A 14,891-nucleotide genomic window follows, 5' to 3' on the forward strand; every position below is an offset into this window, starting at 1 on the left:
TAGCTGCAGATGAACCTTAACGCGGAGGTTTAGAACAGGAACGGAGCGTGGAACAGTATGTCCTGCTAGCTGCAGATGAACCTTAACGCGGAGGTTTAGAACAGGAACGGAGCGTGGAACAGTATGTCCTGGTAGCTGCAGATGAACCTTAACGCGGAGGTTTAGAACAGGAACGGAGCGTGGAACAGTATGTCCTGCTAGCTGCAGATGAACCTTAACGCGGAGGTTTAGAACAGGAACGGAGCGTGGAACAGTATGTCCTGGTAGCTGCAGATGAACCTTAACGCGGAGGTTTAGAACAGGAACGGAGCGTGGAACAGTATGTCCTGGTAGCTGCAGATGAACCTTAACGCGGAGGTTTAGAACAGGAACGGAGCGTGGAACAGTATGTCCTGGTAGCTGCAGATGAACCTTAACGCGGAGGTTTAGAACAGGAACGGAGCGTGGAACAGTATGTCCTGCTAGCTGCAGATGAACCTTAACGCGGAGGTTTAGAACAGGAACGGAGCGTGGAACAGTATGTCCTGGTAGCTGCAGATGAACCTTAACGCGGAGGTTTAGAACAGGAACGGAGCGTGGAACAGTATGTCCTGCTAGCTGCAGATGAACCTTAACGCGGAGGTTTAGAACAGGAACGGAGCGTGGAACAGTATGTCCTGGTAGCTGCAGATGAACCTTAACGCGGAGGTTTAGAACAGGAACGGAGCGTGGAACAGTATGTCCTGCTAGCTGCAGATGAACCTTAACGCGGAGGTTTAGAACAGGAACGGAGCGTGGAACAGTATGTCCTGGTAGCTGCAGATGAACCTTAACGCGGAGGTTTAGAACAGGAACGGAGCGTGGAACAGTATGTCCTGGTAGCTGCAGATGAACCTTAACGCGGAGGTTTAGAACAGGAACGGAGCGTGGAACAGTATGTCCTGGTAGCTGCAGATGAACCTTAACGCGGAGGTTTAGAACAGGAACGGAGCGTGGAACAGTATGTCCTGGTAGCTGCAGATGAACCTTAACGCGGAGGTTTAGAACAGGAACGGAGCGTGGAACAGTATGTCCTGGTAGCTGCAGATGAACCTTAACGCGGAGGTTTAGAACAGGAACGGAGCGTGGAACAGTATGTCCTGGTAGCTGCAGATGAACCTTAACGCGGAGGTTTAGAACAGGAACGGAGCGTGGAACAGTATGTCCTGCAGCACCAGGCCTCCGTCAGAGGAAGATCTACACGCTGCAGACAGGACTTGTTGCTACAGTCCGCGGGTTATATAACAACCATCACTGTGGTGAGTTTCAGATGCCAGGACTGCTGCCACTTCAGTGCCAAAGCTTCGGCGCTCCAGTCCTAATTTCTAACCAGATGTCAGGCTGTAGTAGTCAGCTCGTAGTCGCTGAGCGTGGACATATTTCCGAAGCATTTGGAAGCGTGTTGGTGGATGATTCGGCTGCAGGTAGCGCTGGTGGTCGTGCGTCTGGTGCGTGTGTCTGCAGCGGCCTGGAGCTGCATGGCGACGGCGGCTTTTCACTGCCGCTTCCCCACATTCACACTGATCACACATTAAGCTGATCAAATCAGACTCCAGGCCTGCTTCCTGACTAACTCAATTTGCTCCTGTATGCTTCCCTTTTCACGCTGCGCACACGCTCAGACCTGGGTGCACGGCTAAATGTGTGCACGTGAAGGGAAAAAAAGCGACGGCGAGCGGGGCAGTTCCCATTGAGCTCTAATGAAAAGCAGAAACAGCCGTTACCGTGGCAACTGCCAGCATACATCTTCAGGAGGACCCAGATTTCCCGTCTCGCTGTGATCGTATTGTTTTGCTTCTCCTTTGATAGCCACGGCATCCCTAGACAGATTAGCTCACCGCTGCAAGAATTTTATGCAAAATCATGTGAAATGAAGCCACAGCCACTTGCACGGACGGAGAATCCGCCACGCGTGGAACGCTCCCCCACTTCTGCCATGAAATGGCTCAAATCACTGATGGGAGTGATTTTTATCGCGGCCTTGAGCCGGTTTTTGTTTTTCCTGCTGTGCATTCATCTGTTGAGTCCCTCTCCGATGACAGCAGAGGATCATGGGAATTGATCTTGTGGAGTGATTCATCCAAATTACCACCTAATACACAAAGAGCTGTGATCACTATAGCTTTAATTATCATGTTAGCCATGAAAAAACCCAGAAGGAAATGTTGGCTGACAGAGCACCTCCATGTGAGGCCAGGAGGACGTACATGTCTGCAACATGTACGTCCTCCTCATCACCATTACCTTAACCGGATTATTAGAACGATTAGAACGGGCTGTGCTGCGCTGTTATCTTTCCTTCTTGGCGCAAACAGGAAGCGCATGAGGACATGGTGGGACATGGTAAGACTGGTGGAAAACCCAACAGAAACATCCAGGCTAAACCGTAGATACTCCTCTACAACACAAGCTGTTAACACGGTTGTCTGTCTGGAGCAAATTCTCTGCTGAAAACCAATAGTTAGTAGATCTCAGGAACCCTTATTCTATTCCCAGGAGAACATAATCAGCATGTCAGATGTTAAAAATGATTTCAGCATCAGCTCACTTTGAGCTGCATGGCTGGTCTAGTTCTCCTGTTCCACCATCAGGATGTAGTTCAGCGTGGTCCGGCTGGTCCAGTTCTCCTGTTCCACCATCAGGATGTGGTTCAGCGTGGTCCTGCTGGACCAGTTCTCCTGTTCCACCATCAGGATGTGGTCCATCGTGGTCCTGCTGGACCAGTTCTCCTGTTCCACCATCAGGATGTGGTCCAGCGTGGTCCGGCTGGTCCAGTTCTCCTGTTCCACCATCAGGATGTGGTCCAGCGTGGTCCGGCTGGTCCAGTTCTCCTGTTCCACCATCAGGATGTGGTTCAGCGTGGTCCTGCTGGACCAGTTCTCCTGTTCCACCATCAGGATGTGGTCCATCGTGGTCCTGCTGGACCAGTTCTCCTGTTCCACCATCAGGATGTGGTCCAGCGTGGTCCGGCTGGTCCAGTTCTCCTGTTCCACCATCAGGATGTGGTTCAGCGTGGTCCTGCTGGACCAGTTCTCCTGTTCCACCATCAGGATGTGGTCCATCGTGGTCCTGCTGGACCAGTTCTCCTGTTCCACCATCAGGATGTGGTTCAGCGTGGTCCTGCTGGACCAGTTCTCCTGTTCCACCATCAGGATGTGGTCCATCGTGGTCCTGCTGGACCAGTTCTCCTGTTCCACCATCAGGATGTGGTCCAGCGTGGTCCGGCTGGTCCAGTTCTCCTGTTCCACCATCAGGATGTGGTTCAGCGTGGTCCTGCTGGACCAGTTCTCCTGTTCCACCATCAGGATGTGGTCCATCGTGGTCCTGCTGGACCAGTTCTCCTGTTCCACCATCAGGATGTGGTCCATCGTGGTCCTGCTGGACCAGTTCTCCTGTTCCACCATCAGGATGTGGTCCATCGTGGTCCTGCTGGACCAGTTCTCCTGTTCCACCATCAGGATGTGGTCCATCGTGGTCCTGCTGGACCAGTTCTCCTGTTCCACCATCAGGATGTGGTTCAGCGTGGTTCTGCTGGACCAGTTCTCCTGTTCCACCATCAGGATGTGGTTCAGCGTGGTCCTGCTGGACCAGTTCTCCTGTTCCACCATCAGGATGTGGTTCAGCGTGGTCCTGCTGGACCAGTTCTCCTGTTCCACCATCAGGATGTGGTTCAGCGTGGTTCTGCTGGACCAGTTCTCCTGTTCCACCATCAGGATGTGGTTCAGCGTGGTCCTGCTGGACCAGTTCTCCTGTTCCACCATCAGGATGTGGTTCAGCGTGGTCCTGCTGGACCAGTTCTCCTGTTCCACCATCAGGATGTGGTCCATCGTGGTCCCGCTGGACCAGTTCTCCTGTTCCACCATCAGGATGTGGTCCATCGTGGTCCCGCTGGACCAGTTCTCCTGTTCCACCATCAGGATGTGGTCCATCGTGGTCCCGCTGGACCAGTTCTCCTGTTCCACCATCAGGATGTGGTTCAGCGTGGTCCCGCTGGACCAGTTCTCCTGTTCCACCATCAGGATGTGGTTCAGCGTGGTCCCGCTGGACCAGTTCTCCTGTTCCACCATCAGGATGTGGTCCATCGTGGTCCCGCTGGACCAGTTCTCCTGTTCCACCATCAGGATGTGGTTCAGCATGGTCCCGCTGGACCAGTTCTCCTGTTCCACCATCAGGATGTGGTCCATCGTGGTCCTGCTGGACCAGTTCTCCTGTTCCACCATCAGGATGTGGTTCAGCGTGGTCCTGCTGGACCAGTTCTCCTTTTCCACCATCAGGATGTGGTTCAGCATGGTCCTGCTGGACCAGTTCTCCTGTTCCACCATCAGGATGTGGTTCAGCGTGGTCCTGCTGGACCAGTTCTCCTGTTCCACCATCAGGATGTGGTTCAGCGTGGTCCTGCTGGACCAGTTCTCCTGTTCCACCATCAGGATGTGGTTCAGCGTGGTTCTGCTGGACCAGTTCTCCTGTTCCACCATCAGGATGTGGTTCAGCGTGGTCCTGCTGGACCAGTTCTCCTGTTCCACCATCAGGATGTGGTCCAGCGTGGTCCTGCAGGACCAGTTCTCCTGTTCCACCATCAGGATGTGGTCCAGCGTGGTCCTGCAGGACCAGTTCTCCTGTTCCACCATCAGGATGTGGTCCAGCGTGGTCCTGCTGGACCAGTTCTCCTGTTCCACCATCAGGATGTGGTCCAGCGTGGTCCTGCTGGACCAGTTCTCCTGTTCCACCATCAGGATGTGGTTCAGCGTGGTCCTGCTGGACCAGTTCTCCTGTTCCACCATCAGGATGTGGTTCAGCGTGGTTCTGCTGGACCAGTTCTCCTGTTCCACCATCAGGATGTGGTCCAGCGTGGTCCTGCTGGTCCAGTTCTCCTGTTCCACCATCAGGATGTGGTCCAGCGTGGTCCTGCAGGACCAGTTCTCCTGTTCCACCATCAGGATGTGGTCCAGCGTGGTCCTGCAGGACCAGTTCTCCTGTTCCACCATCAGGATGTGGTCCAGCGTGGTCCTGCTGGACCAGTTCTCCTGTTCCACCATCAGGATGTGGTCCAGCGTGGTCCTGCTGGACCAGTTCTCCTGTTCCACCATCAGGATGTGGTTCAGCGTGGTCCTACTGGACCAGTTCTCCTGTTCCACCATCAGGATGTGGTTCAGCGTGGCTCTGCTGGACCAGTTCTCCTGTTCCACCATCAGGATGTGGTCCATCGTGGTCCTGCTGGACCAGTTCTCCTGTTCCACCATCAGGATGTGGTCCAGCGTGGTCCTGCTGGTCCAGTTCTCCTGTTCCACCATCAGGATGTGGTCCAGCATGGTCCTGCTGGACCAGTTCTCCTGTTCCACCATCAGGATGTGGTTCAGCATGGTCCTGCTGGACCAGTTCTCCTGTTCCACCATCAGGATGTGGTCCAGCATGGTGGAAGGTCTTCCCTGAAAGAGACGTTGTCTGGATGGGAGCAGATGTTCCAGCATTGATGGAGCTTCCCAGATGTGGAAGCTGCCCACGCCATCGGCACTAATGCAACCCCATCCCATCAGAGATGCAGGCTGATAACAAGCTGGATGCTCCCTCTCCTCTTTAGTCTGCAGGACACGCCGTCCATGCTGTCCACAAACTATTCCACATCTTCATCCAGGTTTCCACTCAGAACATTTTAAATGAGCTTTGGTCCAGAGAAGACGGCGTGTTTCTGGATCCTCTTCACATATGACGGTGCTTTAACCTGCATGAACTGGGTTCACACTGGTTTCTGGAAGCTTCCTGAGTCCATGCACTGGTTTCCAGTAGAGAATCGTGTTATAATGCAGAACATCACCAGCATCCAGCCTGGTCCCAGCATACAGAGATTCTTTCTTTTTCTCCAAATGTTTTCATGGTATTTTATTCTTTCTGAGGAACATTTAAGTGAAATTGTTCACTTAAATGTTGTCCTCTCAGTCTGTAGGTCAGTCCATGCCCAGACTGAAAACTCATGTTTTTTTCTTTACCTTTAATCATTTAAGCGAACTTGTGTGGGTACATCTTGGCTTTTTATACTGTTTCATTTTTGTATTTTTTTTCTTGTATTTTATTTTACTGCCGTCTTATTTGTAGGTTTTATCGTTTAGTTTCATTTTTCTATTTTTATCATACTTGTAGAAGTTTCATCTGTATTTTCTGTTCTGTGAAGCTCTTTGGTCAGCAGCTGTTTTACATGTGCTGCATAAATAAATTTCAGTTTGAATACAAATTAATATTTTCCATGAAATGATAAAATGTTGGGCTGCACAGGCACAGTGGTTAGCACTGTGGCCTCACAGCAAGAAGGTCGCTGGTTCGATCCTTGGCTGGTTTGGTCAGTGGCCTTTCTGTGTGGAGTTTGCATGTTCTCCCCGTGTATGCGTGGGTTCTCTCCGGGTACTCCGGCTTCCTCCCACCTTCCAAAATACATGCATGATAGGTTAATTGGTCACTCTAAATTGCCCCTAGGAGTGAGTGTGAGTGTGAGTGGTTGTTCATCTCTCTGTGTGGCCCTGCGATGGACTGGCAAGCTGTCCAGGGTGTACCCTGCCTGTCGCCCAAAGCCAGCTGGGATAGGCTCCAGCTTCCCCGCGACCCTGAATTGGAATAAGCGGTTCAGAAAATAAATGAATGAATGATAAAATGTTTCGGTTTTATCATGTGAAATGTTGTTTATCTTCTGCTGGGAATAAAATATGGCCTGATGAGATGAGGAAATAATTGCATCCTGATATTATTGACATTTAACCATAGACTGTATATAAAAGATGGGCGGAGCCTCCGTGACGTCACCCGTAGGTTTCTGAAGAGCTGAATTGAAGCTCGGTGGGCGGTTCCTACCATCACCATCTTGGCAGGGACATGCGCGTCGTCTTACCCGGAAAATAAAAATATGGGCAAAGAGGTGGAGCTGAGAGGGGGGCTGTGAGTGTCATGGTGGATGATTGACATCGAGCGAACTCCGAGCTTTCTGTAGCTAAGAGCTAACCGAGCTAACCCGGAGATAACAGGAGATAACAGGAGCTAACCAGCTAACGGAGGTAAGCGGGCTAAAGCTAAGTCACGTTGTTAACCGGCTAAAAACCACGGTTGTTCTACGTTCTTCTTACATGAAGCGGGAGATCGGGTACCTGTCAATCAAAAGGACACGCCCCTAAATATGCAGAACTTTGAGATTAAATTACTTTTAAACGGCGAGTTAGAAATAGATTCACTTCCCCCACAGTTGTCATGAAGGTAAACCTGACCTATTAAACCTAAAATGGATTTTTGAACCAGGCTGTAAACATGTTTATTTCTGCTGTAAACATGTTTATTTCTGCTGTAAACGTGTTTATTTCTGCTGTAAACATGTTTATTTCTGTTGTAAACGTGATTATTTCTGCTGTAAACATGTTTATTTCTGCTGTAAACATGTTTATTCCTGCTGTAAACATGTTTATTTCTGCTTTAAACGTGTTTATTTCTGCTGTAAACGTGTTTATATCTGCTGTAAACATGTTTATTTCTGCTGTAAACGTGTTTATTTCTGCTGTACACGTGTTTATTTCTGCTGTAAACATGTTTATTTCGGCTTTAAACGTGTTTATTTCTGCTGTTAAACATGTTTATTTCTGCTGTAAACATGTTTATTCCTGCTGTAAACATGTTTATTTCTGCTGTAAACATGTTTATTTCTGCTTTAAACATGTTTATATCTGCTGTAAACATGTTTATTTCTGCTGTAAACATGTTTATTCCTGCTGTAAACATGTTTATTCCTGCTGTAAACATGTTTATTTCTGCTTTAAACATGTTTATTTCTGCTGTAAACATGTTTATATCTGCTGTAAACATGTTTATTTCTGCTGTAAACATGTTTATTTCTGCTTTAAACATGTTTATATCTGCTGTAAACATGTTTATTTCTGCTGTAAACGTTTTTATTTCTGCTGTGAAGTTGGTTTTTTTTAACATGGGAGTCTATGGGGATTTGCAGCCCCTAGTGGATGAAGGGGGAACTGCAGGTTTATGCACTTCTACATTGGCTTCACTTTTAACCGTCAGACTTTGCCCCTCGCATTTAACACAACTATAATAAAGGTCTACAATACATAATGGCAACATCTCTGTCAGTTTTCTTTTCGGATGAAGAATCGGATTAAAACGTAGATCAATTTGATTTCCTAAACAACTTGTTAGTTTAAGAATTAACACTAAATTAAATTTAATCACACCGTTTAAAGAAGTATCTAACATACTACTGTCAGGGTACTTTTTAATCAGACGACATAAGATTAATTGTTTTGTACACATGCAAACACGTGTCTGGAGGTACAAGTAGTCCCGGCTTCACATCACTGGTGTCAAACTCCATCTGTTATGTAATAATTTCAGGAGGCAGGGGGCCTAGAACTGAACAATCTTCACATAATGCAGTTAGTTGTATGAAAACAAACTGACTTATTAGACTTATAGACATTTAAATGTTGGCTCTCCAGCTGATTTATTATTAAAACTTATTAAATCACAGCTACTCTGCAGCCTGAGAAATGTTCAGATTAATGGATTCATTTTCAATTTCAGACTTCACCATCCCACACAGGAAGACAGAAATCTTTATTTTACTCGTTTCATCGTTCGCCATCACCTGGATGTGTAAAACCGGCTCAGTTCTTCTTAAGAGCGTCTCATTTTTTTTTAAAACATTCATGTAAAACTGTGCTTATGCTGGCATTTGTGAACGGTCCTGCTACCTGACTGATGCTAATGGATTGTTTAGACTCTGATTCACGACTTGAAAAGGCCTGCTGTACATTTTCGCTTGAATTTGTCAGGCAGTCACATTACTCTCCTGGTGTCTTTCATCTCATAATAGCAACATTTTCCTCCATTATTTGCCAGACAGAGCTTTTCTTTGCACGTCTCACCGCCCTGCGAGAGAGTAATTGAACTACTGTGTTGCCTTTCGGGGACGGGAGGCAGGAGTTGGGTTAGGACACAAGCTAAGTCCAAGCTATGTTTGTCCTGGGATGGATGGAATAAAGATCTGCTTGCTGTAAACATGACTTTCCACTGGTTTAAGGCAGAGGACGATGCTTTACATTGAAGAGACCAAGCTGCTGCCAACCATCCATTATTTTTTTCATCCTTTATAACATGACGTGCATCTTTTCTCATTCAACTGACACGTGCCGTTTGAAGCCGGTATCTGTCTGGTTCAGCTCAACCAAAAAGACAGCGACTGTGAATAACAGAGAAATGGCAAAACAAAAAGAAACCCTACAATTTCATTGAATTTTTACTAGATAATTAGCTAGCGTGCTAATTTACACAGTTTTTATTGTGCCTGCTACTTGTCAGATAATCAGTAGCACTGTGAGCATATTAGCATTTAGCTTCAAACTGCTGCACTCTCATATTGGAGTAACCTACTTCACTAATCTTTTCTTTACTAGGAACTTTTGTCACTTTACTAAAGTTTAAATATGACTCTAACTTAACGCAGGGACCTGAGGACTTAAATGTCAGGTGTGCAGATTAGCATTTTGGCTAACAGCCTTGATCTGCTAGCTTACCTGTTGACTGTTTAGACTGTAAAGTTTTTAGTCTTGTCATTATGAGTTCTGACAGTCCAGAACTTTTGCCCAAACTTACATTTATTAATCAGAGATGCTCAGAAAACAATTCATGTAAGTTAATATAAACATGCTAATATTGTTTGCTTCCTGATTTAAGCAACTTGAACTCTTTCTCGTGTTTTTAGTTTTCAACTGTAAGCTGTGAAAAACACATTTTTCACATTTAATAAATACACAAATTGAAGATTTAAAAGGAAAACCCATTTAAAGAAGCTTGATGTTCTCTAATGGATTAACTGTGGTGATCTGTGAAAGATGCTAGCATTTACAAGCTAACCTGCTTATTGGAAATGTCATCCCTCGGGATGGAGACTGATGATGTGTTATGATGGTAATTATCAGTAAGAAAAGAAAATAGGAACAAATAATGAGTTTTAGTCCAGTTTTAGACTGGGGTTTGTCCAGTTCGTGTTGTGTTGCTAAGTCTGAAGCTTTGGCTATTTCATGCTACCATCTGTCTTCTTACGCAGATGCATCTTGTGCAAACTGAATTAGATTCCAGTATATCGTATGAGACTGGGGAGCTTATTTTGTGGTTTGCATCAACATTGTAAACACCAAGTCAGATCCCTGTTGAGTTTAGCAGAGGCTAGCAGGTTAACTGCCAATTTCACTTGTAAAACTTTGTGCCCTAAAGGTTTGGGTAATTATTGTTTCTTCTCTGGAAAATTAAATGGGCTCTTATGAAACTCTAACAACAGATCCAGATAAATTCCACCAATGTTTATGAACCTGCATCTAAATGTCCTTTTTTGTCTCTCCCACCGCCTCAGATGGCCTACAAGCCCTGGTTATGTGCTCAGTATTTCCCCACCACCCAGAAGTCCTGTCAGAGGACAGTACCGTGCCACCAGTACTGCCTGGAGGTCCAGCAGAGCTGTCCATTCATCCTGCCTGACAACGACGACCTGATTCATGGCGGAAGCCCCAGCTTCATCTGCACAGGTGAACACAAGCTCATTGTCTGATCTGGTTGCTGCATCCTTCAGTCCAACAGATAAAGACGGGCAGGAGTGGGCGTCTGAGCAGCCTTGTTCTCTTCAGAGGAGGATTCTCTATTTCTCTTCCAGTAGTGAAAAACATTTTCTAAAAGGCTGCACAGAATGAATTTATCCACAGTACATGTCAAAATGACTAGATGGTATCCCTCCAGGGAAATGTGAGGGTTTCTTTCTTGCCCAGAAAGCTTTCTCCTGACATCTAGTGGCATGTTGGAGAATTGCAACAAGGATACAAGGGCGTTTTAACAATGTACTGATGAACTTATTGGTTCTTTATGTCAATATTCAGTGTAAGTTTCTTTATATGCAAACCTCAAAGGATCGGATACAGCTTATCTTTTAATCTGCAAGTCATCCTGCAGACAAACACGGCTCTATTCAGGCAGTTATGGTCTCTGCTGATGCAGAGACTGGCCTTTCAGACCTCTTATAGAAAAACCTTCACAATGGTACAGTGTGAAGAAAAAGGGACAGGCAGAGACAGGTGTTCTACAATCAACACAAGGTTTGTTATTATCATGTGGCTGCTGATTAGTTCCCCTCCCATCGCAGTCAGAACTGCTTGAGACTGGCAGCTCTCAGAGATAATGAAGCTGCTCTACGTCTGCTGTGTCTGACTGCATCTGCCGCCTTCTTCGTGGCTCTACTCCTGGCATGACGGAAGTTTGGGAAGTTTTCCTCAATCAACTCTCTTATCTGCCATTTGTTCATGTGTTGGATCATGATTTATCTTCACAGACCAAATTCATCATATTTGGAATATGGGGACAAATATAGACTGAAAACCAAAATTCCAGGTTCAGACCAACTTTTTTTTCTCTGGACGTACCAGCCAGTTCAACCTTAGAGCCCATTTCTGCCGTCTTACGGACGTGAATGGGGACGTCCGTTTCTAAAGCCATATGTCGCCATCGTCATCATTCCATGCATCTTTTACGTTAACGTGTTAAAGGTTCGTCCACTAGGGGGCAGAGTCCACATTCTGACACGGTTGGATGCAAGAAATGCACAAAATGCATGTAAGGTTGTTTAAAACTGTCTAAAATCACCTGAAGAAGAAAAATCACAAAGTTTTTTTTTCCAACTTCTTCGTCTTGGGGTTCTTTTTATTCAGAGGTTCCTGCGTTGCCTGGTTCCTGTTCCTCTTCATCTCTGGTTTATTCCTTCCTCTGTCAGATATACAACTCAACACTGCTCCCATCGTTTTTAGTGCTATTGCTCTGTTTTCTGCATCAAGTGACAGATATCTAAGATCCTTTAAAAGACCAAATTATGTGCGTCAGCGACACAGAAGACGGACGAAACTATCCATCATTCTGCGTATCTAAGCTTGAATGGGCTTTTAGGTTCAGGAACCAGCACCAGTCTATTCAATTCAATTCAATTAAACTTTATTTATATAGCGTCAAATCACGGCAATGCCATCTCAAGACGCTTTACAGACAGAGGGGAAAACATAATGAAGGCCAATTCATAACAGCCTATATAAGGAAACCAACAGATTGAGTTGAGTCCAACTCAATCTCCCATCCTGAGCAAGCACACTGGCGACAGTGGGAAGGAAAAAACTCCCTTTTAACAGGAAGGAAACCTCCGGCAGAACCCGGCTCAGGACAGGCAGCCATCTGCCTCTGCTGTGTGGGGGGAAGAGGACAGAAAGACAACAGACAACAGGAACTGCTACTCCCGGCCAGGTCTCCCTGGCCAGGTCTATAAACCTCTGTATGACATAATCTCCTGGTGATGCAAATTCACTCATATTTTCATCATATTTTGCATTATAGATTCACAAATACAGAAAGTCGTTACATTTTTTCATCTAGAGATATTTATTCAGAGATGACTGGTGTTTCAATAAAATAAGTTATAAGCTATTCACACTTGGAAAGACTAAATCTTGTTGGATGTTTTTTATCCTGACACCCTGACCAGTCAGAACTTAATTCTTCCAAAAGGGCGGTACAGGTATATTATACAAACCTTTCAGTCTGTTTTATGTCCTTTTACTGCTAATGACCCGACTCCAAAGCCATGACAAAAACGGTGCGAGGCAGGTTTCCAACCAAGAAGTAATAGAATTTATTGGTCAGCATAAAGCGACCAACAAAATCAGAACAAACAGGACAAGCTGTGTGTGTGTGTTTGTGTTTGGGGGGACAGATAATAATAATAATAGAATATAAACCAGGACTGACCAGATGCTCCTAACTGAACCCCAAGAGGGTCGTCACACTGCATTGCTGTGTAAGTCCTAGATGTGTTTTCTACATGCAGTGTTGGATAAAGGTCTGATGCAGCGCTGAACGATCCAGTTGTAGGAAGGATCCGACGGTGTCCTGCAGTTTTCAAGTTAAAAACAGGCTGTCCTGAAGTGGACAAAAGATAAAGAGATAAATAACTTCTCATCAGAGGTGCATAAAGGCTAGATCTGGTCCACCCGATGAGGCAGTTCTCCATTGGCTGCTTTGCTCGGTGAGAACTCCTCAACGTGGCGTCCATGTGCAGATCGGCGCTGCGACAGCCCTTTGACGCGCTAGCAGTTTAAGTCTTTTACAGTTCCCCCTCGCAGCAGCGATGCATCACCGTCAGGGTCATCGTTTGGTTCTCCTCCTGATTAGAGCCACACAGCCAGGTCTGATGGGTCTGATGGGTCTAATGGGTCTGATGGATCTGATGGGTCCGATGGGTCCGATGGGTCCGATGGATCTGATGGATCTGATGGGTCTGATGGATCTGATGGGTCTATTGGGTCTAATGGATCTGATGGATCTAATGGGTCTGATGGGTCTAATGGGTCTGATGGGTCTGATGGGTCTAATGGGTCTATTGGGTCTAATGGGTCTGATGGGTCTGATGGATCTGGTGGATCTAATGGGTCTAATGGGTCTGATGGGTCTGATGGATCTGATGGGTCTAATGGGTCTGATGGGTCTGATGGATCTGATGGGTCTGATGGATCTAATGGGTCTGATGGGTCTGATGGATCTGATGGGTCTGATGGGTCTAATGGGTCTGATGGGTCTGATGGATCTGATGGGTCTGATGGATCTAATGGGTCTAATGGGTCTGATGGGTCTGATAGGTCTAATGGTTCTGATGGGTCTGATGGATCTGATGGGTCTAATGGGTCTGATGGGTCTGATGGGTCTGATGGGACTGATGGGTCTGATGTGTCTGATGGATCTGATGGATCTGATGGATCTAATGGGTCTGATGGGTCTGATGGGTCTGATGGGACTGATGGGTCTGATGGATCTGATGGGTCTAATGGGTCTGATGGATCTGATGGGTCTAATGGGTCTGATGGGTCTGATGGGTCTAATGGGTCTGATGGGTCTAATGGGTCTGATGGGTCTGATGGGTCTGATGGGTCTAATGGGTCTGATGGGTCTGATGGGTCTGATGGGTCTAATGGGTCTGATGGGTCTAATGGGTCTAATGGGTCTGATGGGTCTAATGGGTCTGATGGGTCTGATGGGTCTAATGGGTCTGATGGATCTGATGGGTCTGTAGAGGTGGGGGAGGTCCAGAAGACGGTTTAAGATGTCCTTGAAGTCACAAACACGCAGGAAGATTAATACACTGTGCATTCATTTGCAGAGCATTGTTTATCCTGATGTGTTACCATCACAAAGTGTGTATCTTCATCCAGTACTGGTGTATTTTGCAGGGCTTCTGGGAGATCATCCTGCAGACAGCGAGTCGGAGTGCTGCGACGTCCGATGGGACTCCAAAATGGACAGCCCTTCAGGTGGGACGCTAAAAAGAACTGCTACTTCCTGTCAGCCCGAAGGCGCCTCGGTCACGTCTGCCGCCACCCCGAGACTGTGCAGTGGGCGGCTGAAGATCTGCCTGCTGGCGCTTGTTCTCCTACACACTGTCATCATCATTTCAGCCTCCCATAATTCCACGCTGGTGGGCATGGCCACCATTTTCTCACCAGAGGAGGGTGCTTCAAATGAGGAGTGAACCTCGCCGTTGGAAAGAGTGACGTCACCAGAGCAGGATTATGGCTGCCAGGGACACATCTGGCAGGACGTGATGGAGATGTCGCTACAAAGCGCTGCAGAGAAACGCCAACCACAGGAAGTGGGCGGGTTTAACTGGAGCTGAAGGGTCTGGTATTGGACATCCACGCCACCAACCATCCCCTGAGAGAACTGACCTCTTGCCACTTGAAACCTGTTCATTGTTTCTATCCCATCCAGATGTTTTTGCATACTGTCCCTCTCCTCCTCCCATTCTACCCTCCTCT

At 46.9% G+C, this 14,891-nt stretch overlaps 1 protein-coding gene across 1 annotated transcript in view; it reads left to right on the top strand.

The window, feature by feature from the left end:
- nalf1a (NALCN channel auxiliary factor 1a) overlaps nucleotides 1–14,605 on the top strand; it is a gene marked incomplete at both ends in the record, with an annotated part of 126,599 nt that extends 111,994 nt beyond the window's left edge. Inside the window, 2 exons of the mRNA XM_079263618.1 lie at nucleotides 10,409–10,580; nucleotides 14,307–14,605. Of these exons, the coding sequence (XP_079119744.1) occupies nucleotides 10,409–10,580; nucleotides 14,307–14,605 (471 nt within the window). The remainder of the gene's footprint in view (nucleotides 1–10,408; nucleotides 10,581–14,306) is intronic.
- Nucleotides 14,606–14,891: the final 286 nt, after the last annotated feature.

This window comes from Telmatherina bonti, assembly GCF_933228915.1.
Source record: "Telmatherina bonti genome assembly, chromosome: 24".
NCBI classification, from domain to species: domain Eukaryota; kingdom Metazoa; phylum Chordata; class Actinopteri; order Atheriniformes; family Telmatherinidae; genus Telmatherina; species Telmatherina bonti.